General features: G+C 48.9%; 1 protein-coding gene across 2 annotated transcripts in view; it reads right to left on the bottom strand.

The window, feature by feature from the left end:
* LOC140421019 (endothelin receptor type B-like) overlaps window positions 1-18,978 on the bottom strand; it is a 58,430-nt gene extending 39,452 nt beyond the window's left edge. The window contains exons 1-3 of one of the 2 annotated variants that reach the window (XM_072505308.1): window positions 18,549-18,978; window positions 11,716-11,801; window positions 79-631 (exon numbers count right to left, since the gene is read on the bottom strand). In XM_072505308.1, the coding sequence (XP_072361409.1) occupies window positions 79-540 (462 nt within the window). In that variant the 5' untranslated portion in view covers window positions 541-631; window positions 11,716-11,801; window positions 18,549-18,978. The remainder of the gene's footprint in view (window positions 1-78; window positions 632-11,715; window positions 11,802-18,548) is intronic. The other variant, XM_072505307.1, reaches the window with a different exon arrangement.
* Between the last annotated feature and the right edge of the window lie 886 nt (window positions 18,979-19,864).

Here is a 19,864-nt window from a genome sequence, read left to right as displayed (position 1 = left end):
TTTATGTCCCCCACCCATCAAAGAGCCATGCATTTTCTCTGTACAGCCTACTTACCTCTTCTCTGTTAATCATCATACCTTATATACAGTAATTGGGATGTCTATCAGGATGTAGAGCAGATCTCCCAGTGCAAGGCTGGCGATCAAGACATTCGGTCCATTTCTCATACATTTGTTCTTGTAGATGATTCGGAGCAGTGTGGAATTTCCAATGATGCCCACCACAAAGATCACACAGGAGACCACAGAATTGATGTATTTGAAAGCATGTCGTATTTCTGTCTGTTTAATACACATAGGAGGATATGAAGACCCCGTTGTTTTATCTGAAGGGATAGCTGTATTCTGATATCCATCCGTAAAAGGCAACACAGATTGAGGTCTTTGTGGGCTTGGGAGAGGAAATCTGTTTGGCTTTAATTTTTCTGTAATGAAGTTCGAACTGGAAGTATTTTTGGGAAATGCTTCTTGGCCACAAGTAATAACAATTTGACAAGTTAGTAGAAGAGTGAGAAATATCGTAGTGTTCACTACAGCCATTTATTGACTGGACTCAGGCGCAGGTCCACAAGTAACAGTTAGATTTGCACTTAAATGACAGTGATGAAAAACTCTTTCCTTCAGCGGGAAGCTAAATAAATGAAGAACAAAGAACAAAGTCAGATTGTGCAAAGAATACAATTTTAAAAAAAAATAATATATTTTATTCAACTTTTTCGGCCAAACAAAACAGTACAAAGGTTTTTCCCCTTTTTACAACAGCAAAGCAATATAAATAACTGTGACCGTATTTTAACAAATAAATAAATAATATATAAACTAAATGGCAACTGCCATAACAAAAATAATAGTTCTCCCAAATAATAAAATCAGCAATTCAATTCAATATACATAACCAAGTACCAATATCTTTACAAAAACACCCCTGAGGACCCACCTGGGCCTTCCCCCCCCCCCCCCTTCCCCCTGGGTTGCTGCTGTTACCTTACCTTTATCGTTCTGCGAGGTAGTTAATGAACGGTTGCCACCACCTGGTGAACCCCTGAGCCGAACCCCTTAGTGCAAACTTTATCCGTTCCAGTTTTATAAACCCTGCCATGTCGTTTATCCAGGTCTCCACGCCCGGAGGCTTGGCTTCCTTCCACATAAGCAGTATCCTTCGCCGGGCTACTAGGGACGCAAAGGCCAAAACATCAGCCTCTCTCGCCTCCTGCACTCCCGGCTCTTCTGCAACCCCGAATATAGCCAGCCCCCAGCCTGGCTCGACCCGGATCCCCCACCACCTTTGAAAGCACCTTCGCCACCCCCACCCAGAACCCCTGCAGTGCCGGGCATGACCAAAACATGTGGGTGTGGTTTGCTGGGCTTCTCGAGCATCTCCCACACCTATCCTCTACTCCGAAAAATTTACTGAGCCTTGCTCCGGTCATATGTGCCCAGTGCAAAACCTTAAATTGTATCAGGCTAAGCCTGGCGCACGAGGACGAAGAGTTTACCCTACGTAGGGCATCTGCCCACAGCCCCTCTTCAATCTCTTCCCCCAGCTCTTCCTCCCATTTTCCCTTCAGCTCATCCACCATGTTCTCCCCCTCATCTCTCATTTCCCTGTATATATCTGACACCCTACCATCCCCCACTCATGTCCCTGAGATCACTCTATCCTGAATCTCCTGCGTCGGGAGCTGTGGGAATTCCCTCACCTGTTGCCTCACAAAAGCCCTCAGTTGCATGTATCGAAATTCATTCCCTTGGGGCAACCCATATTTTTCCGTCAGCGCTCCCAGACTCGCAAACGTCCCGTCCAGGAACAGATCCCTCAGTTGCACAATCCCAGCTCTCTGCCATGCACCAAATCCCCCATCTATTTTCCCCGGGACAAACCTATGATTATTTCTTATCGGGGACCGCACCGAGGCTCCCGTCATTCCCCTATGCCGTCTCCACTGCCCCCAAATTTTCAGTGTTGCCCCCACCACTGGACTTGTGGTGTATTTCTTCGGGGAGAACGGCAGCGGTGCCGTCACCAGTGCTTGTAGGCTGGTTCCTTTGCAGGACGCCATCTCCAATCTCTTCCACGCCGCTCCCTCCCCTTCTCCTATCCACTTACACACCATTGAAATATTGGCGGCCCAATAGTACTCACTTAAGCTCGGTAGTGCCAGTCCCCCCCTCTCCCTGCTACGCTGCAAGAACCCCCTCCTCACTCTCGGGGTCTTCCCAGCCCACACAAAACTCATGACACTTTTCTCAATCTTCTTGAAAAAAGCCTTCGTAACCATCACCGGGAGGCACTGAAACACAAAAAGGAATCTCGGGAGGACTACCATTTTGACCGCCTGCACCCTCCCCACCAGTGACAGGGGCACCATGTCCCATCTCTTAAAATCCTCCTCCATCTGTTCCACCAATCGTGTTAAATTAAGCCTATGTAAGGTTCCCCAACTCCTGGCTATCTGGATCCCCAAGTACCGGAAATCCCTTGTTACCCTCCTCAGCGGTAAATCCTCTATTCCCCTGCTCTGCTCCCCCGGATGCACCACAAACAACTCACTCTTCCCCATGTTCAATTTGTACCCCGAGAATTCCCCAAACTCCTCGAGCGTCTGCATTATCTCAGGCATCCCCTCCACCGGGTCCGCAACATACAACAGTAAATCATCTGCATACAATGATACCCGGTGTTCTTCTCCTCCCCTGAGTACTCCCCTCCACTTCCTGGAGCCCCTCAGTGCTATGGCCAGGGGTTCAATTACCATTGCAAACAATAACGGAGACAGGGGACACCCCTGCCTCGTCCCTCTATAAAGACGGAAGTAGTCAGACCTCTGCCTGTTCGTGATCACACTTGCCACCGGGGCCCTATATAGCAGCTGTACCCATCCAATGAACCCTTCACCAAAACCAAATCTCCTCAACACTTCCCACAGGTAGTCCCACTCCACCCTGTCAAATGCTTTCTCGGCATCCATCGCCACCACTATCTCCGCCTCCCCCTCTGGTGGGGGCATCATCATCACCCCTAGCACCCTCCGTATGTTCGTGTTCAGCTGTCTCGCCTTAACGAACCCAGTTTGATCCTCATGGACCACCCCCGGGACACAATCCTCTATCCTCGTCGCCATTACCTTGGCCAGGAGCTTAGCATCTACATTCAAAAGGGAAATGGGCCTGTAGGACCCACACTGCAGCGGGTCTTTATCCTTCTTCAAAAGTAACGATATTGTCGCCTCCGACATAGTCGGGGGCAACTTCCCCCTTTCCCTGGCCTCATTAAAGGTTCTCGTCAAGAGTGGGGCCAGTAGGTCTATATATTTCCTATAAAATTCCACCGGGAACCCATCCGGTCCCGGGGCCTTCCCCGCCTGCATGCTCCCAATCCCCTTTACCACCTCCTCCACATCCATCTGTGCTCCCAGTCCTGCCCTCTCCTGTTCCTCCACCTTCGGGAATTCCAGCTGATCCAGGAAATGTATCATTCCCTCCTTCCCTTCTGGGGGCTGAGCCTTATACAACCTCTCATAGAATGTCTTAAACACCCCATTCACTCTCTCCGCTCCCCGTTCCATCTCTCCCTCCTCATCCCTCACCCCACCTATCTCCCTCGCCGCTCCTCTCTTCCTCAATTGTTGGGCCAGTAACCGACTCGCCTTCTCTCCATAGTCGTACTGCACTCCCTGTGCCCTCCTCCACTGTGCCTCTGCCTTACCCGTGGTCAGCAGGTCAAATTCCACATGTAACCTTTGTCTTTCCCTGTACAGTCCCTCCTCCGGTGCCTCTGCATATTGCCTGTCCACCCTCAGAAGTTCTCTCAGCAATCGGTCCCTTTCTTTACTCTCTTGCTTCCCTTTATGTGCCCTTATGGATATCAGTTCCCCTCTGACCACCGCCTTCAACGCCTCCCAGACCACTCCCACCTGAACCTCTCCATTGTCATTAAGCTCCAAGTACCTTTCGATACACCCCCTCACCCTTAGACATATCCCCTCATCCGCCAACAGGCCCATATCCATTCTCCAGAGTGGGTGCTGTTCCTTTTCCTCTCCTACCTCCAGATCTACCCAGTGTGGAGCGTGGTCCGAGATGGCTATGGCCGTGTACTCTGTCCCTGTCACCTTTGGAATCAGTGCCCTTCCCAGGACAAAAAAGTCTATCCGTGAATATACCTTGTGAACATGGGAGAAGAATGAGAACTCCTTACTCCTCGGTCTGATAAATCTCCAAGGATCTACTCCTCCCATCTGCTCCATGAAGTCCTTAAGCACCTTGGCCGCTGCCGGCCTCCTCCCGGTCCTGGACCTCGACCGGTCCAGCCCTGGATCAAGCACTGTATTGAAATCTCCCCCCATTACCAACTTTCCCGCCTCCAGGTCAGGGATACGCCCCAACATACGCCTCATGAAGTTTGCATCATCCCAGTTCGGGGCGTATACGTTCACCAGGACCACCGCCTCCCCTTGCAGTCTGCCACTCACCATCACGTATCTACCCCCACTGTCCGCCGCTATGGTCTTTGCCTCAAACAGTACCCGTTTCCCCACTAAGATATCCACCCCCGTATTCTTCGCATCCAAACCCGAATGAAACACCTGTCCCACCCATCCTTTACGTAGTCTGACCTGATCTGTCAATTTCATGTGCGTCTCCTGCAACATAACCACATCTGCCTTTAATTTCTTTAGGTGTGCGAGTACCCGCGCCCTTTTAATCGGCCCATTCAGCCCTCTCACGTTCCACGTGATCAGCCGGGTTGGGGGGCTCTTTACCCCCCCCCCCCCCCCCCCTTGTCGACTAGCCATCCCCTTTTTTACCCCAGCTCCTCACCCGGTTCCCACGTGCCCGTATATCCCACCGACGGTGCCCTCCCGCCTCGACCACCCCGCCCCATAACAGCTCCCCCTTCCCCTTAGCAGCAGAAACCCAGTTAGCTCCCCCCCCCCTCCGCTAGATCCCCCTCTAGCGTAATTACACCCCCCATGTTGCTCCCAGAAGTCAGCGAACACTGGCTGACCTCGGCTTCCCCGTTTGCCCTCGGCCTCTCACTGTGCGAGGCCCCCACCTTCCTGCGTCCCTGTTCCCGCCTTAATTACCATAGCGCGGGAACGAGGTCTGCGTTTCCCACTCAGCCCCGCTTTCCTACCCACCGGCGCCCACAGTTCCTCATACTCCCCCCCCCCCCCCGCCCCCCCCCCCCCTCCCAAACGAGGGGAAGAGAGAAAATTTACAGGATTAAAGAGTTAACAATTGAAAAATCATCCCCCCCCCCTTCCTCATCCCACATAGTCACCCCACCACTTTGCCCCAGAAGCTCTTTCTCTCGCCAGACTATTCCAGCTTCTCGTTCACTATGAATGTCCACGCCTCTTCTGCCGTCTCAAAGTAGTGGTGCTTCCCTTGGTATGTGACCCACAGTCTCGCCGGTTGCAAATTCCAAATTTCACCTTCTTTTTGTGAAGCACCGCTTTAGCCCGATTGAAACTTGCCCTCCTTCTCGCCACCTCCGCACTCCAATCCTGGTATACGCGGATCACCGCGTTCTCCCACCTGCAGCTCCGGGTTTTCTTCGCCCATCTTAGGACCATCTCTCTGTCATTATAGCAGTGAAACCTCACCACTATGGCTCGAGGTATTTCTCCTGCCCTTGGTCTGCGCGCCATAACTTGATAAGCTCCCTCCACCTCCAAAGGGCCCGTCGGGGCCTCCGATCCCATTAGCGAGTGAAGCATCGTGCTCACATATGCCCCGATGTCCGCCCCTCTGCGCCCTCGGGAAGACCTAAGACTCTTAGATTCTTCCTCCTCGAATTATTCTCCAGGGCTTCCAACCTCTCCACACACCTCTTGTGCTGCGCCTCGTGCATCTCTGTCTTCACCCCCAGGCCCTGAATTTCATCTTCATTTTCAGCAGCCTTTGCCTTCACGACCCGAAGCTCCAGCTCCTGGGTCCTCTGCACCTCCTTTAGCCCTTCAATCGCCTGTAGCATCGGGGCCAACACCTCCTTCTTCAGCTCTTCCACACAGCGCCGCAGGAACTATTGTTGCTCCGGGCCCCATATCGAACGGCCACCTTCCGACTCCATCTTGCTTCGAGCTTCCCTTCCTTGCTGCTGCTCCGAAGGATCCACTGCAATCCTGCCGCTATCCTCTCCTTTTTCCATCAATATCCGGGGGGATTCCCTTCTATTTCACCGCACAGTGATTTTGGCCGTTTAAAATTGCCGTTGGGGCTCTTATCAAGAGCACAAAAGTCCGTTCCAACGGGAGCTGCCGAAACGTGCGGCTTAGCTGGTCATCACCGCACCCGGAAGTCGCAAAGAATACAATTGACTTACTTCATCTTCAACTTAGTTTTTTTTTTAATTCTGAAACTGGAATAGTTCTGCTGGAGAACTTTTACTATATATTGTTTAATTTGACCAACTTGTGTTTTGAGCAGCATATCTTCAAATAATCACAGATGTGCTTGTGGGCTAGATAAAAACATCTGCCTAAAATGATAAATGGTATCAAATCCGTTCACTTAAAATATGAACTTTCACACGTCTTTGGGTTTCACGTTATTTTTCTTTTTTAAAAATGAATTTAGTGTACCCAATTCATTTTTTCCAATTAAGGGGCAATTTTAGCGCGGCCAATCCACCGACCCTGCACATCTTTGGAGTGTGGGGGTGAAACCCACGCAGACACGGGGAGAATGTGCAAACTCCACACGGATAGTGACCCAGGGCCGGGATCGAACCTGGGACCTCGGTGCCGTGATTCAGCAATGCTAACTACTGTGCCACCGTGCTGCCCTTCACGTTATTTTTCTGATAATTATTCATAGAATAGGATACCTAAAGTGCAGAAGCAGGCCATTCGACCCATCGAGTCTGCACCGACCCATTGAAAGAGCACCCTACCTCGGTCCACGCCACCCTTTGTCCGTAACACATAACCTAACCGGCACATCTTTGGACTGTGAGAGGAAACCGGAGCATCCAGAGGAAACCCACACAGACATGGGGAGAAAGTGCAAATACCACACTGTCAGTCAGCCGAGGCTGGAATTAAACCCTGGTCCCTGGCGCGTAACGCAGCAATGCTAACCGCTGTGCCAACGTGCCGCCCTATGATCTGATTTTGTTGATGTTGCACATTTGCTGATAACGTTTCGGAAGGCTTTCTAACTCTTGGTGATACAAGTTAATTGAGGAGATAACACCACCGCACATTGTACTGGTCAAATGAAGAGGCCACAGACTTTGAAGAAAGTCAACTCAGAATTGTTCTCACCAGAAGTTAGTAAACTCATTCTTTTAAAAAAATATATTTTTATTCAAATTTTGGATATTTTAACATTTTAAATACACAATATAGCAAATAAAAAACACCATAAACCCCCCCCCCTCCGTAATCTAAACCAAACATCCCACCATTCCCCTCCTTAACAGATGACGGTAACCAACACTTTGACATGTATTACAAACAAACCCCATCTCCTGTGAAACCCCTCACCCGCCCCCCTCAAAGCTAATTTCACCTTTTCCAGATACAAAAATCCCATTAGATCCTCCAGCCACACCGAGGCACAGGGTGGAGCAACTGACCGAACTGCGAGGCAAAGGCTAAAACATCTGCCCCCGCTCCCGTCAGTAGCTCCGGCCAGTCCAACACCCAAACATGGCACCCTGGGGACTGGGCTCCACATCCACGTGCAAGACCACCGAAATGGTGCTGAAGAACGACCTCCAAAATTTCTCCAGCATTTCTGTATATATGCCAGAATATATGCGCGTGATTGGCCGGGCCACTCCCACACCGCTCACACATGTCCTCCACCTCGTCCAACAACCGGCTCATCCTTGACTTGGTCAGGTGCGCTCTGTACCTTTAGCTGTATCAACCAGTCTCATACATGCGGTTGAGGCATTCACTCACCGCAGCATCACACACCACAACCCCTCCTCCAGCACCATCCCCATCTCCTCATTCCACTTGTCCTTAACACCCTCCAGAGACGACATATCCTCCTCCAAAATCCTCCTATATATCACCGAGATGACGCTCTCCTCCAGCTCCATGACCGACAGCACCCTGTCCAACAATGAGGAGGGTTGTGCTACTGGAAAAGCCGGAAAGAGCTTTCTGTGATATCCCACATCTGCATATACCTGGAAACCTCCCCCTGCGGGATCCCAAACTTTCCCCCCCAACTCCTCCAAACTCACAAACTGCCCTTGTAGAATTAGGTCCTTAATTTCCATCACCCCTCGCTCCTCCCATCCCCGAAACCTAGCTTCCATCGCTTCTCCCATCCCCGAAACCTAGCTTCCATCGCCCCTCGCTCCTCCCATCCCCGAAACCTAGCTTCCATCACACCTCCCTCCTCCCATCCCTGAAACCTAGCTTCCATCGCTCCTCCCATCCCGGAAACCTAGCTTCTATCACCCCTTGCTCCTCCCATCCCCGAAGCCTAGCTTCCATCGTCGCTGGCTCCTCCCATCCCTGAAACCTAGCTTCCATCTCCCTTTGCTCCTCCCATCCCCGAAACCTAGCTTCCATCGCCCCTCGTTCCTCCCATCCACGAAACCTAGCTTCCATCACCCCTCGCTCCTCCCATCCCCGAAACCTAGCTTCCATCGCTTCTCCCATCCCCGAAACCTAGCTTCCATCGCCCCTCGCTCGTCCCATCCCCGAAACCTAGCTTCCATCACACCTCCCTCCTCCCATCCCTGAAACCTAGCTTCCATCGCTCCTCCCATCCCGGAAACCTAGCTTCTATCACCCCTTGCTCCTCCCATCCCCGAAGCCTAGCTTCCATCGTCGCTGGCTCCTCCCATCCCTGAAACCTAGCTTCCATCTCCCTTTGCTCCTCCCATCCCCGAAACCTAGCTTCCATCGCCCCTCGTTCCTCCCATCTACGAAACCTAGCTTCCATCGCTCCTCGCTCCTCCCATCCCCGAAACCTAGCTTCCATCGCTCCTCCCATCCCCGAAACCTAGCTTCCATCGCCCCTCGCTCCTCCCATCCCGAAACCAAGCTTCCATCGCCCCTCGCTCCTCGCATCCTCGAAACCTAGCTTCCATCTCCCCTCGCTCCTCGCATCCCCGAAACCTAGCTTCCATCGCCCTTCGCTCCTCCCATCCTCGAAACCTAGCTTCCATCTCCCCTCGCTCCTCCCATCCCCGAATCCTAGCTTCCATCGCCCCTCGCTCCTCCCATCCCCGAAACCTAGCTTCCATCGCCCCTCGCTCCTCCCATCCCCGAAAACTAGCTTCCATCGCCCCTCGCTCCTCCCATCCCCGAAACCTAGCTTCCATCGTCCCTCGCTCCTCCCATCCCTGAAACCTAGCTTCCATCGTCCCTCGCTCCTCCCATCCCTGAAACCTAGCTTCCATCGTCCCTCGCTCCTCCCATCCCTGAAACCTAGCTTCCATCGCTCCTCGCTCCTCCCATCCCCGAAACCTAGCTTCCATCGCTCCTCGCTCCTCCCATCCCCGAAACCTAGCTTCCATCGCTCCTCCCATCCCCGAAACCTAGCTTCCATCACTCCTCGCCCCTCCCAACCCCGAAACCTAGCTTCCATCGTCCATTGCTCCTCCATCCCCGAAACCTAGCTTCCATCTCCCCTCGCTCCTCCCATCCCCGAATCCTAGCTTCCATCGCCCCTCGCTCCTCCCATCCCCGAAACCTAGCTTCCATCGCCCCTCGCTCCTCCCATCCCCGAAAACTAGCTTCCATCGCCCCTCGCTCCTCCCATCCCCGAAACCTAGCTTCCATCGTCCCTCGCTCCTCCCATCCCTGAAACCTAGCTTCCATCGTCCCTCGCTCCTCCCATCCCTGAAACCTAGCTTCCATCGCTCCTCGCTCCTCCCATCCCCGAAACCTAGCTTCCATCGCTCCTCCCATCCCCGAAACCTAGCTTCCATCACTCCTCGCCCCTCCCAACCCCGAAACCTAGCTTCCATCGTCCATTGCTCCTCCATCCCCGAAACCTAGCTTCCATCGCCCCTCGCCCCTCCCATCCCCGAAACCTAGCTTCCATCACTCCTCGCCCCTCCCATCCTCGAAACCTAGCTTCCATCGCCCCTCGCTCCTCCCATCCCCGAAACCTAGCTTCCATTGCCCCTCGCTCCTCCCAACACCAAAACCTAGCTTCCATCGCCCCTCGTTCCTCCCATCCCCGAAACCTAGCTTCCATCGTCCCTCGCTCCTCCCATCCCTGAAACCTAGCTTCCATCGCCCCTCGCTTCTCCCATCCCTGAAACCTAGCTTCCATCACCCCTCGCTCCCCCCATCCCCGAAACCTAGCTTCCATCGCTCCTCCCATCCCCGAAACCTAGCTTCCATCGCCCCTCGCTCCTCCCATCCCCGAAACCTAGCTTCCATCGCCCCTCGCTCCTCCCATCCCCGAAACCTAGCTTCCATCGCCCCTCGCTCCTCCCATCCCTGAAACCTAGCTTCCATCGCCCCTCGCTCCTCCCATCCCGAAACCTAGCTTCCATCGTCGCTGGCTCCTCCCATCCCCGAAACCTAGCTTCCATCGCTCCTCCCATCCCCGAAACCTAGCTTCCATCGCCCCTCGCTCCTCCCATCCCCGAAAGCTAGCTTCCATCGCCCCTCGCTCCTCCCATCCCGAAACCTAGCTTCCATTGTCGCTGGCTCCTCCCATCCCCGAAACCTAGCTTCCATCGCTCCTCCCATCCCCGAAACCTAGCTTCCATCGCCCGTCGCTCCTCCGATCTCCGAAACCTAGCTTCCATCGTCGCTGGCTCCTCCCATCCCCGAAACCTAGCTTCCATCGTCGCTGGCTCAAACCCATGGTTTCCTTGGGTCGACATCGATGGCGACTCCGTCCCAAAGTGCTGCTGAAATTGCCTCCATATTTTCAACATAGCCACCACCACTGGACTCCCTGAATATTTCCCTGGGGAAAACAGGAGCGGTGCCATTGCCAGCACCTACAACCCCAACCCCTTACAAGAGCCTGCCTCCACCCTCACCCACAAAGTCTCAGGCTCCCTCCTCTAGCCCCGCACCGTCTTCACGTTTGCCTCCCAGTAATAATACATCAGGTTTGGAAGGGCCTTGACTGTCGCCCTCTCTGAAGGTAAATTCATCCTTGTAGCATGGACTTTGAAATTTAATTGCACGATGCTCCTGAGCACATTCATTGTTAAATAATTTCCACTGCCGATTATTGGTAATGAATTAAAAATAGGCCTTATTTGCCTTTTGGTCAGTCTGAAATACCAATGTATTATGGTCATGCAGTTACTTGGTGCACGTTGCTTGCCTGCTGTGTTGTATTTTCCACTTAACATTTTGTACCGACAAATTCTGCTCTGTATCATTAAAACCAATGAATAAATTAAGAATGTACTTTTCATATTAAGTGCTTGCAGTGTTTTGCTATGAAAAAGAACTTGCTTTTATCTAGCACTTTCTAAACTTCTGGATGTCCCCTTTGTATAACAAGGGCAAGCTAAAGTTCCATTAAAGTTCCATCCTGAAATATTTCCCTCATGTCCCTTGCCTTCACTCATAATAGTAAGGAAAGAATAGAAGTTACATTTCTATAGTACCTTTCCTAGCCTCCAGAAGTCCCAAAACGCTGTATAGTCGAGGAACTACTTTTGAAGTGTGGTCATTATTGCAATATGGAGAAAAGTGTCAACCAATTTGTACACAACTAGGTCACATAGAGAATGATGAGATAATAGTCAAACAATCTGACCTTAGTGACATTTGTTGAAGGATAAATATTGAGACACCAGGAGAACTCCTCCAATTTTCTCTGAATAATGCCAGTGGATCTTTATGCTGCCAGGAGAGAGTGGATCGAACTTTAATATACCTCATCTGAAAAACCGCACTTCCAACAGTGCAGCACAGTGTCAATGTTGAATTCTGGACTGGGTCCTCACCAGTGTTTGCCACACTGCCTCGCCTGATACCATCAAGTGTTGTTTATGGACCAAACAGTTTTGAAAGGAAAAACATTCATATATCAGTTGACGCAAGGGGATGAAGACAAGAGAGATTTTAAGAAAAAATAAACAAGTTCATTGATAAAGAACCAGGACTGGCTTGTGAGAGCAAAATGTGGAGTGATTTGTTGTAACGGATTTTAGTCACTTTCAAAATGGAATTGAATAAATACATATTTGAAGGGGAAGATTGCTAGGGTTATAAGGAAAGAGCAGATATGTATGACTACTTCTTTAGCCCACTCAAATAGCCAGCACAGATATGATGGGCTGAATGGCATCCTTCAGTGCTGTCTCATTCTATAATTATATTATTCTACTGTCATAAAATCAATTGATCTTTGGGTCGCTGTTCGCTAAATTAGTAGTCTGTGGCGATTGTAGCATCTAAGGTACTGGATGTTCCAATGCTTGTTACATTGGTTTCAGCCTAGTATAAAGGGTGGGATATTCTGGGAGTATTTTGATAGGTCACCAGATCAGTTCAAAGGTTAGTGAATAGTTGTTCTTGAGGCAGTCAGTTTGGGGAGTCTGCCAGCCAAAGGTTTGACAGACAGAGGGACAGGATAGGTTCCTTTAAATAAGTTGAAAGAAGGGAACAAAGAAATAGGCCCAAAATAAAGAAAGAGTTGCAGTTAGCAGACTGACTCTGTACTTAAAAAACAATTAGAGTACCCAATTCTGTTTTTTTTCCAATTATGAGGTAATTTAGCAATGCCAAGTCACCTACCCTGCTCATCTATTTCGGTTGTGGGGTGAGACCCACGTAGACACGGGGAGAATGTGCAAACTCCACACGGACAGTGATCCGGGGCCGGGATTGAACCCAGGTCCTCGGCGCCGTGAGGCAGCAGTGCTAACCACTGCGCTACCGTGCCACCCAAGACTGACTGTACTGTGGGTCTCTGAGGTAAAGATACCTTTTTGGAGCAATGGTGTTCTGCATGGCACAGCCATAGATCTGAAAATATGCTTGTAAGCTACTGTTTGAATGTATTTGGGAATCCAGGGAGAAGGAATTTCGGAAGGTGAGATTGAAACCCTGTAAGGTGGGCCGTTGTTGAAGCCATCTGAATGAGAATGACTTTTGGAGAGAATTGCAAGGAGAGACCTTCGAAGGTGAAGTTGGGAATTCTTCATGAGACAGAGTTTCAAAGCAATTGTTTGCCTTGGTGTTTACTGACAACTGAGTGCGTTCTTGAGAAATCCATGGGCTCTGTCTTGGTTGCATCTGCCATTTACTCTGTAACATAGTTTGTTGAACCACAGTTCATCTGTTAATTCACATATATCTTGTACTTAGCCTGAATGTTAGAGTGTAAGATACATATTGTACATTGTTTTATCTTTCTGAACATGTAATTAAGTTTTTGTTTGTTTAAAAAATGTGAAATCTTGTGGCTTTATTCCAAAAGCAGGTGTCTTGAATTTCAACTTGTATCTACTTTAAACAAAATGTTATTGGTACCTAACTGGATATCTGGGTCTGACCAGGGTCATAATATTATGAATAACCTTTCTTATCTTGGGTTTGAGCCAAATGAGTGGCACTAGGGGCTTTTCACAATAACTTCATTTGAAGCCTACTTGTGACAATAAGCGATTTTCATTTCATTTCATTTTCAAATAGGTTTGTGAATTAGAAAACATTATGCAGTTTGGACTGCCTTATGGCACATTTGCTTTAAGGAACATTATTTGCACAAACAGTAATTCTGTGTCATTCCCAAAATAGTTGAAACTGGCTGCTTTCTGCTCTTTTGCTTTGTTATTATTGATATTGACTCATTAAGAATTCATTAAGCTCATTATGGACTGACATTCTTGGTAATATAAGACGGACTAAATATTTGTCTGCCCTGTCTCTCTGGGTGCAGGGATTGCGATTAACACCCTGCCCAAGCCAGTTCTGTGAGGCGGAGGTGATTGCTGTGGGACAAGTACCTCATTGCCATGACTGTAGCATGTTTCCTGCTGATAGCTTCCTCTTTGTGCTGATGGTTGCCTCTGTGCTCAGCATAGGACTGATCAGCATTACACTGATAGCATGTGGTGTAGCCAGCCTGCTTTTCTTACAGGTAGTCCATCCCTCTTAAAGGGGAGCTGCACTCAACTAGTAGGGTAATGGGCATTGGCATATAGGGGTAGAAACAAATAACAGTAACAGCAACAACTTCTATTTATCTAGCACCTTTAACATAATGAAATATTCCAAGTGCCTCACAGGAGCATTATCAAACAAAATATGACACATAAGGAGGTATCAGATCAGTTGACCAAAATATTGGTTAAAGAGCTATGTTTTAAGAAGTGTCTTAAAGCAGGATAGAGAGGTGGAGAGGTTTAGGGAGGGAATTCCAGAGCTTAGGGTCTAAACACGATCACCAGTGCTGGAGCAATTATAATTGAAAATTCACAAGAGGTCAGAATTCGAGGAGTGCAGATATCTTAGAGATTTGTTGGGCTGGTGGAGATTACAGAGGCCGTGGAGGAATTTTAAAACAAGGGTGAGAATTCTAAAATCAAGGCATTGCTTGAACAGGAGCCAACGTAGGCCAGTGAGCACAGGGGTAATAGGGACCAGGACTTGGGTGTGAAGTGGAGATGGTAGTGGCAATGGATGAGGTTAAGATTTTATAGGAAGTATGTACTGGAAATGATGGCTATCCTTAGAGAGGGTAAGTCACAAGGTCTGGATAGCTTACATCCCAGGTTTTTTGGGGTATTGGAGGTGGAAATAGCGGAAGGGCTTGCCATAATCTTCCAATCTTCTGGGCGTGGCTTAGTTGGTAGGGTTGTTTGCATCACAAGGTTCTCTGTTCAAGTCGCATTCCCCAGGGTTTTCAGATGTTGGCTGCTGCGTCAGCGGTGTTGCTTCCTGCAGTGCTCAGGTACATTGGCGTCCCACCCTGACCGAGGTTGTCCCAACTGGGGGCCCTATCTTACCTACCACCCCCCCCCCCACCCCCCCACCCCCCCGCTTCCCGCCCCCCGAGCACCGGGGCAGCAACCTCAGTGCCTCCGGGCTCATTGCCTGGGAGTGAAGATGGCTACGCACTGTGGTAGTCACCACTGGCTGTATTATATGTATTACTGTAAGACACATATAATAGAGGTACATGGGTAAATCCCTGCCTGCTGGCTCCGCCCAGTAGGCGGTGTATAAATGTGTGTGCTCGCCGGTGCTGCAGCCATTCTGGTGGCAGCTACAGGAGGCACAACACCTTTGCTCAATAAAGTCTCGATTATTCCACTACTCTCGTCTTTGTGGTATTTGATAGTGCATCAATTTATCGAACAAAGATTTTAACTTTGGATTTTCGCATCAAGCCTGATCGCCTGCAGCTGAGCCTTCAAGCACCCAATGCTACGTCTGCTTTTGACCACTGGCTAGCCTGCTTCAAAAGCTACCTCCGAACATCCGCTGAGGAACCCTCGGACACACAGAAGCTCCAAGTCCTTTAGTCACGGGTGAGCCCTGACATTTTTCCTCTCACCCGGGATGTGCCCACTTACTCCGAAGCAATGGAGCTCCTGAAAGGACATTACGTTCGGCCAATCAATCAACTATACGCCAGGCACCTCCTGTCCACGAGACAGCAACTCCCCAGGAAGTTCACCTCCGGGATCTCGCTCCCAACATGGCTGATAGTTCCTGAACCTGTCCTCCTTTGCAAACAGAAGTTGGACCCTTTCGTCGAAAGGGTCCACCTCCTACACGCGAACCCGCAGTGCGCCTACGTGGCGCACCCTGATGGGCGCCAAGACACAGTCTCCCTCCGGGACCTGGCACCTGCTGGATCCCCACCCACGGCCCCCGACCCGATACCCCCCCGCCGGACTCTTTTCACCACTGGCTGTATTATATGTATTACGGTAAGACACATATAATAGAGGTACATGGGTAAATCCCTGCCTGCTGGCTCCGCCCAGTAGGCGGTGTATAAATGTGTGTGCTCACCGGTGCTGCAACCATTCTGGTGGCAGCTACAGGAGGCACAACATCTTTGCTCAATAAAGCCTCGATTATTCCACTACTCTCGTCTTTGTGGTAGTTGATAGTGCATCACGCACCTCTCGGATCCCCGCAGTAGCCTTTCCGCAAGCTTCACATTTTGTAAATAGGTGTGCTAATCAGCACCCGCGTGACCACTTACTGGTGAGGCCATTAGATCACGAGAGGCCGTTATATAGGGGGTTTCTCCCATAATTGTATGGAGATTGGCCTTAAATGGTGATTATTGGTTTCTCGTGCTATGGCGGGATCCTGATTCCACCAATGGGTTAGATCGCAAACCGATTGCGGTTCTCGATTTTGGTCTCTCCCGTGATCTAACGGCCTCGTTGCACTCTCGCTCGAGCACAACACGGCCATTAAATGGCACTCTCTATTTCTGTACCTAATTTGACATTGAATACATGTCCTCTTATTCAGCCTCTTACTCAGTGTTTCTGCTCATTAGTTCCCAATCCTTGATTATCATTGTTTAAGGAAAAACCCTCTCGTTTGCCCCCATTCAGATGCTCACTTTTCCTTGAGGTAATGTTATCACCTTGTGCTCTCTGCAACTTTGTGAGGGGAAAAAAATGTTTTGAGCAGGGTGAATCTAACTAATGACAGATACCATTGGATGGGCTGCTACAGCAAAATTTGATCCATTAGTCAGGAATTTCCCCAGAGTTACTTCTGTTCTGTTGCTGTCACTTTACTAGAAGTACGGCAGTAGCTCTGATCTTCTCCATTGCCATAATGCTTAACACATTTCCTCTGAGGTTACGGTACCAGAATGGGAGCAGTTTTCAAGATATTCCTGGCCAATGTTGTTGTAATAATAATAATCTTTATTATTGTCACAAGTAGGCTTACATTAATACTGCAATGAAGTTACTGTGAAAATCCCCTAGTTTCCACACTCCGGCGCCTGTTCGGGTATACTGAGGGAGAATTCAGAATGTCCAATTCACCTAACAAGCACATCTTTCGGGACTTGTGGGAGCAATGGGGAGAACGTGCAGACTCCGCACAGACAGTGACCCAAGCCGGGATTCGAACCCGGGTCCTTGGCGCTGTGAAGCAACAGTGCTAACACTGTGCTACCGTGCCACCCATAATGATTGATAATCATTGTCATAGGTACTTTATAAATCAAACATTACTAGTCTGTATACATTTTACAGTGAGATTTCTGTAACCCATTTATTTAATCCCAATATTGACATATTGAAAATATTTTTTTTTAAATTGGCTTTTGTAATCTATCTTAGAGTTTTTTAAATTCATTCACGGGATGCGGGCGTCGCGTGCTTGGCCAGCATTTGTTGCCAATCTTTAATTGCCCTTGAGGGGGCAGTTAGAGTCAACCACATTCTTGTGGATCTGGAGCCCATGTAGGCCAGACCAGGTAAATAAAGCAGATTTTCTTCGCTAAAGGACATTAGTGAGCCAGATGGGTTTTTAACGACAATCGATAATGGTGTCATGGTGATCATGAGACTTTTGATTCCCGATTTCTATCGAATTCAAATTTCACCACCTGCCGTGGTGGGATTCAATCCTGGTTCCCAGAGCATTATCCGGTGTAAGGATTGAAATAATAGGTTTAGTAAAAAAAGGGGGGGGGGGGGATAGATCTAACACCTCTGCATTAGAGTAAAATCACATGCTAGTCAAATGCTCTACCTCCAGGTCCTAACATCAGCAGAACTCGCCAGAAATGTGATTTACTTGTCAGAAGAACAGACAGCAGCAGAACCCGCCAGCAATGTTGTTTACTTTTTAGAAGAACCAACAGTTTGAAGCTGGATGATTACAAACAAGCTTTTGGGTGAATGTTTAGTAATAAACCTACTTAGGAAAGATTGGAATTTTAAAACAATGTTCTGTGTACTGACTAACTATAACAGTCTACCTGACTTAGGGGAGAAAGTAGTTTTAGAATGCTCTGTTCGAGAGCTGTATCCAAGGAGGGTGATCCTCCAGAGGTTTATCTGGGGTAGTTCCATCCATGCTTGAATCATGAATAAACTATTGTAACCTGTTCCTGGGAGGAAGTCCACCAACAACACCCTGGGTCTCTGGATTACTAGTCCAGTGACAATACTGTTACCCCACTGCCTCTCTTAAAGTTGCCATAAGGGTGTAATTTGTGGAATCCCAGTTCTAGTCCTCATATTTTACTTAAGCTGTGTTTTGTCACAACAGGTTGCGTTACCAGTCCGTGACCTGATCGTGAGATTAATTTTGTTAAAAATACATAATCCGTTCTACAAATCGTCAGCATAGTTTATCAGCTCATTTCAGTGCTTTTACTCTGTCAGTTTGTGTTTGAGCAACCTCCACGTTATAAGACAAAGTAAACAGCGTTCTGTCCCTTGTCCTTTTCAATTGAAATTGTTTCAGAATTTCCACCCATAAATATTTACATTTTACAACTGTATTTATCCAGATTGTAACATGGAAAGCAACTTTCTCTCCACCACCCCTTCATTTATTTTATTTTCTCAGGCTCTTCCTTTCTGCTGTCTTCTTTCTGGGAAGAAAATACCGGATAAAATGTGTTATTGAATAAAAGAGATGTACCTTTTTAAAAAAAAACTTTTTCTTGTTGTGACTGAGATGAGAAATCCAATGGCGGCGATGTCATAGACTTGCTAATATTCCACAGATTCCACACTGGTATACTTTACAACGATAAGTTGTTTGGCGTGCAGAAGTTCTGAATTCAGATCTGGATCCTCACGGCGTTGTGCAAAATGAATCCTCAAGCACTCCCTTGCAGTGTGTTTCTCTGAGAATCAACTGTGCATAATGTGCAACAATTGAGGCAGTTTTATAGACTTCGGTTCCTCAGAGTCTTGGGGCTGAGGCTATTGGCACCAATAGCTAAGCAAGCCTGCAATTTGTCTGAGTAACGACGCCTCTTGGCCAGCAGGTGGCTACAGCAAATGGACCTCCAACTGCTGAGTTCGGAAATCCCTGCAGCTGATCTTTAATCATAGAATCTACAGTGTAGAAGAAGATCATTCGGCCCATCGAGTCTGCACCGGCCCTTACAAAAACAATCAATCCGAATTAGATTCTTATCCACAATGAGTATGTTAGATTTTAATAAAATAGAAATGTTGCCACATGCAAACAAAACTTTTAAAAAATAACATAAGTTCCAAACTATTAAAGGACATACGTACTTTGAGGCATGGGATGCAGACAAAAAGCTGCTCAGAGCAGATCAGATTTTTCAAAATAATAAAGCAGTTCAATAATGAATAGGGCACTGTTCAGCTGACCAAGGCGAATGCTTTACCACTGATTTGTGCTTGGAAACTGCTCCAGAATTTGTCTCAAATGATTGTGCTGGGGGGGAGCAAATTGAAGTACGGGATGTAAGTGCAAAAATATGAAGGGGGGTGATTTTGAGGCCACACTAGCCATCAGTGAGAACGGCGGAGCTGGCGCAGAATCTGGAGAGATTCAGAATACGCAATTATCTTCGGCGAGATTGTGATTTCCGATTTTGAAACCATCTCAACGGTGGAGTCACGTGAAACATGCGCGGGAGCCCGGGAATCTCATTTTAATACATTAGCTTACCATTAGCGAGCACTCTCTCCGGACTTACCCCCTCATTTAATATTCAGTGGAGCGGGTATGATGTCAGGCAGGCACCATTTACAATAGGTTTATATAAAGGTGAATCTGGCGGCCTCTGAGGGGCATATCAGAAGTGAATGTTCAGTCAGCCATTAATCGGCAGGATGCTCACTGCTCAGAGTGCATCAGAGAGGACACGGGGACACAGATAGTTCAACGTGGGGCCGGGGCTGGAGTCCAGTCTCTCAACCTCGGGGGGAGGGGTCGCTAGCAGGCCTTACCTAGTCAGGGCGCCTCTTGCTTTA

Source organism: Scyliorhinus torazame, chromosome 5, assembly GCF_047496885.1.
Source record: "Scyliorhinus torazame isolate Kashiwa2021f chromosome 5, sScyTor2.1, whole genome shotgun sequence".
Lineage (NCBI taxonomy): Eukaryota > Metazoa > Chordata > Chondrichthyes > Carcharhiniformes > Scyliorhinidae > Scyliorhinus > Scyliorhinus torazame.
This window is presented reverse-complemented; position numbering and strand designations above follow the sequence as displayed.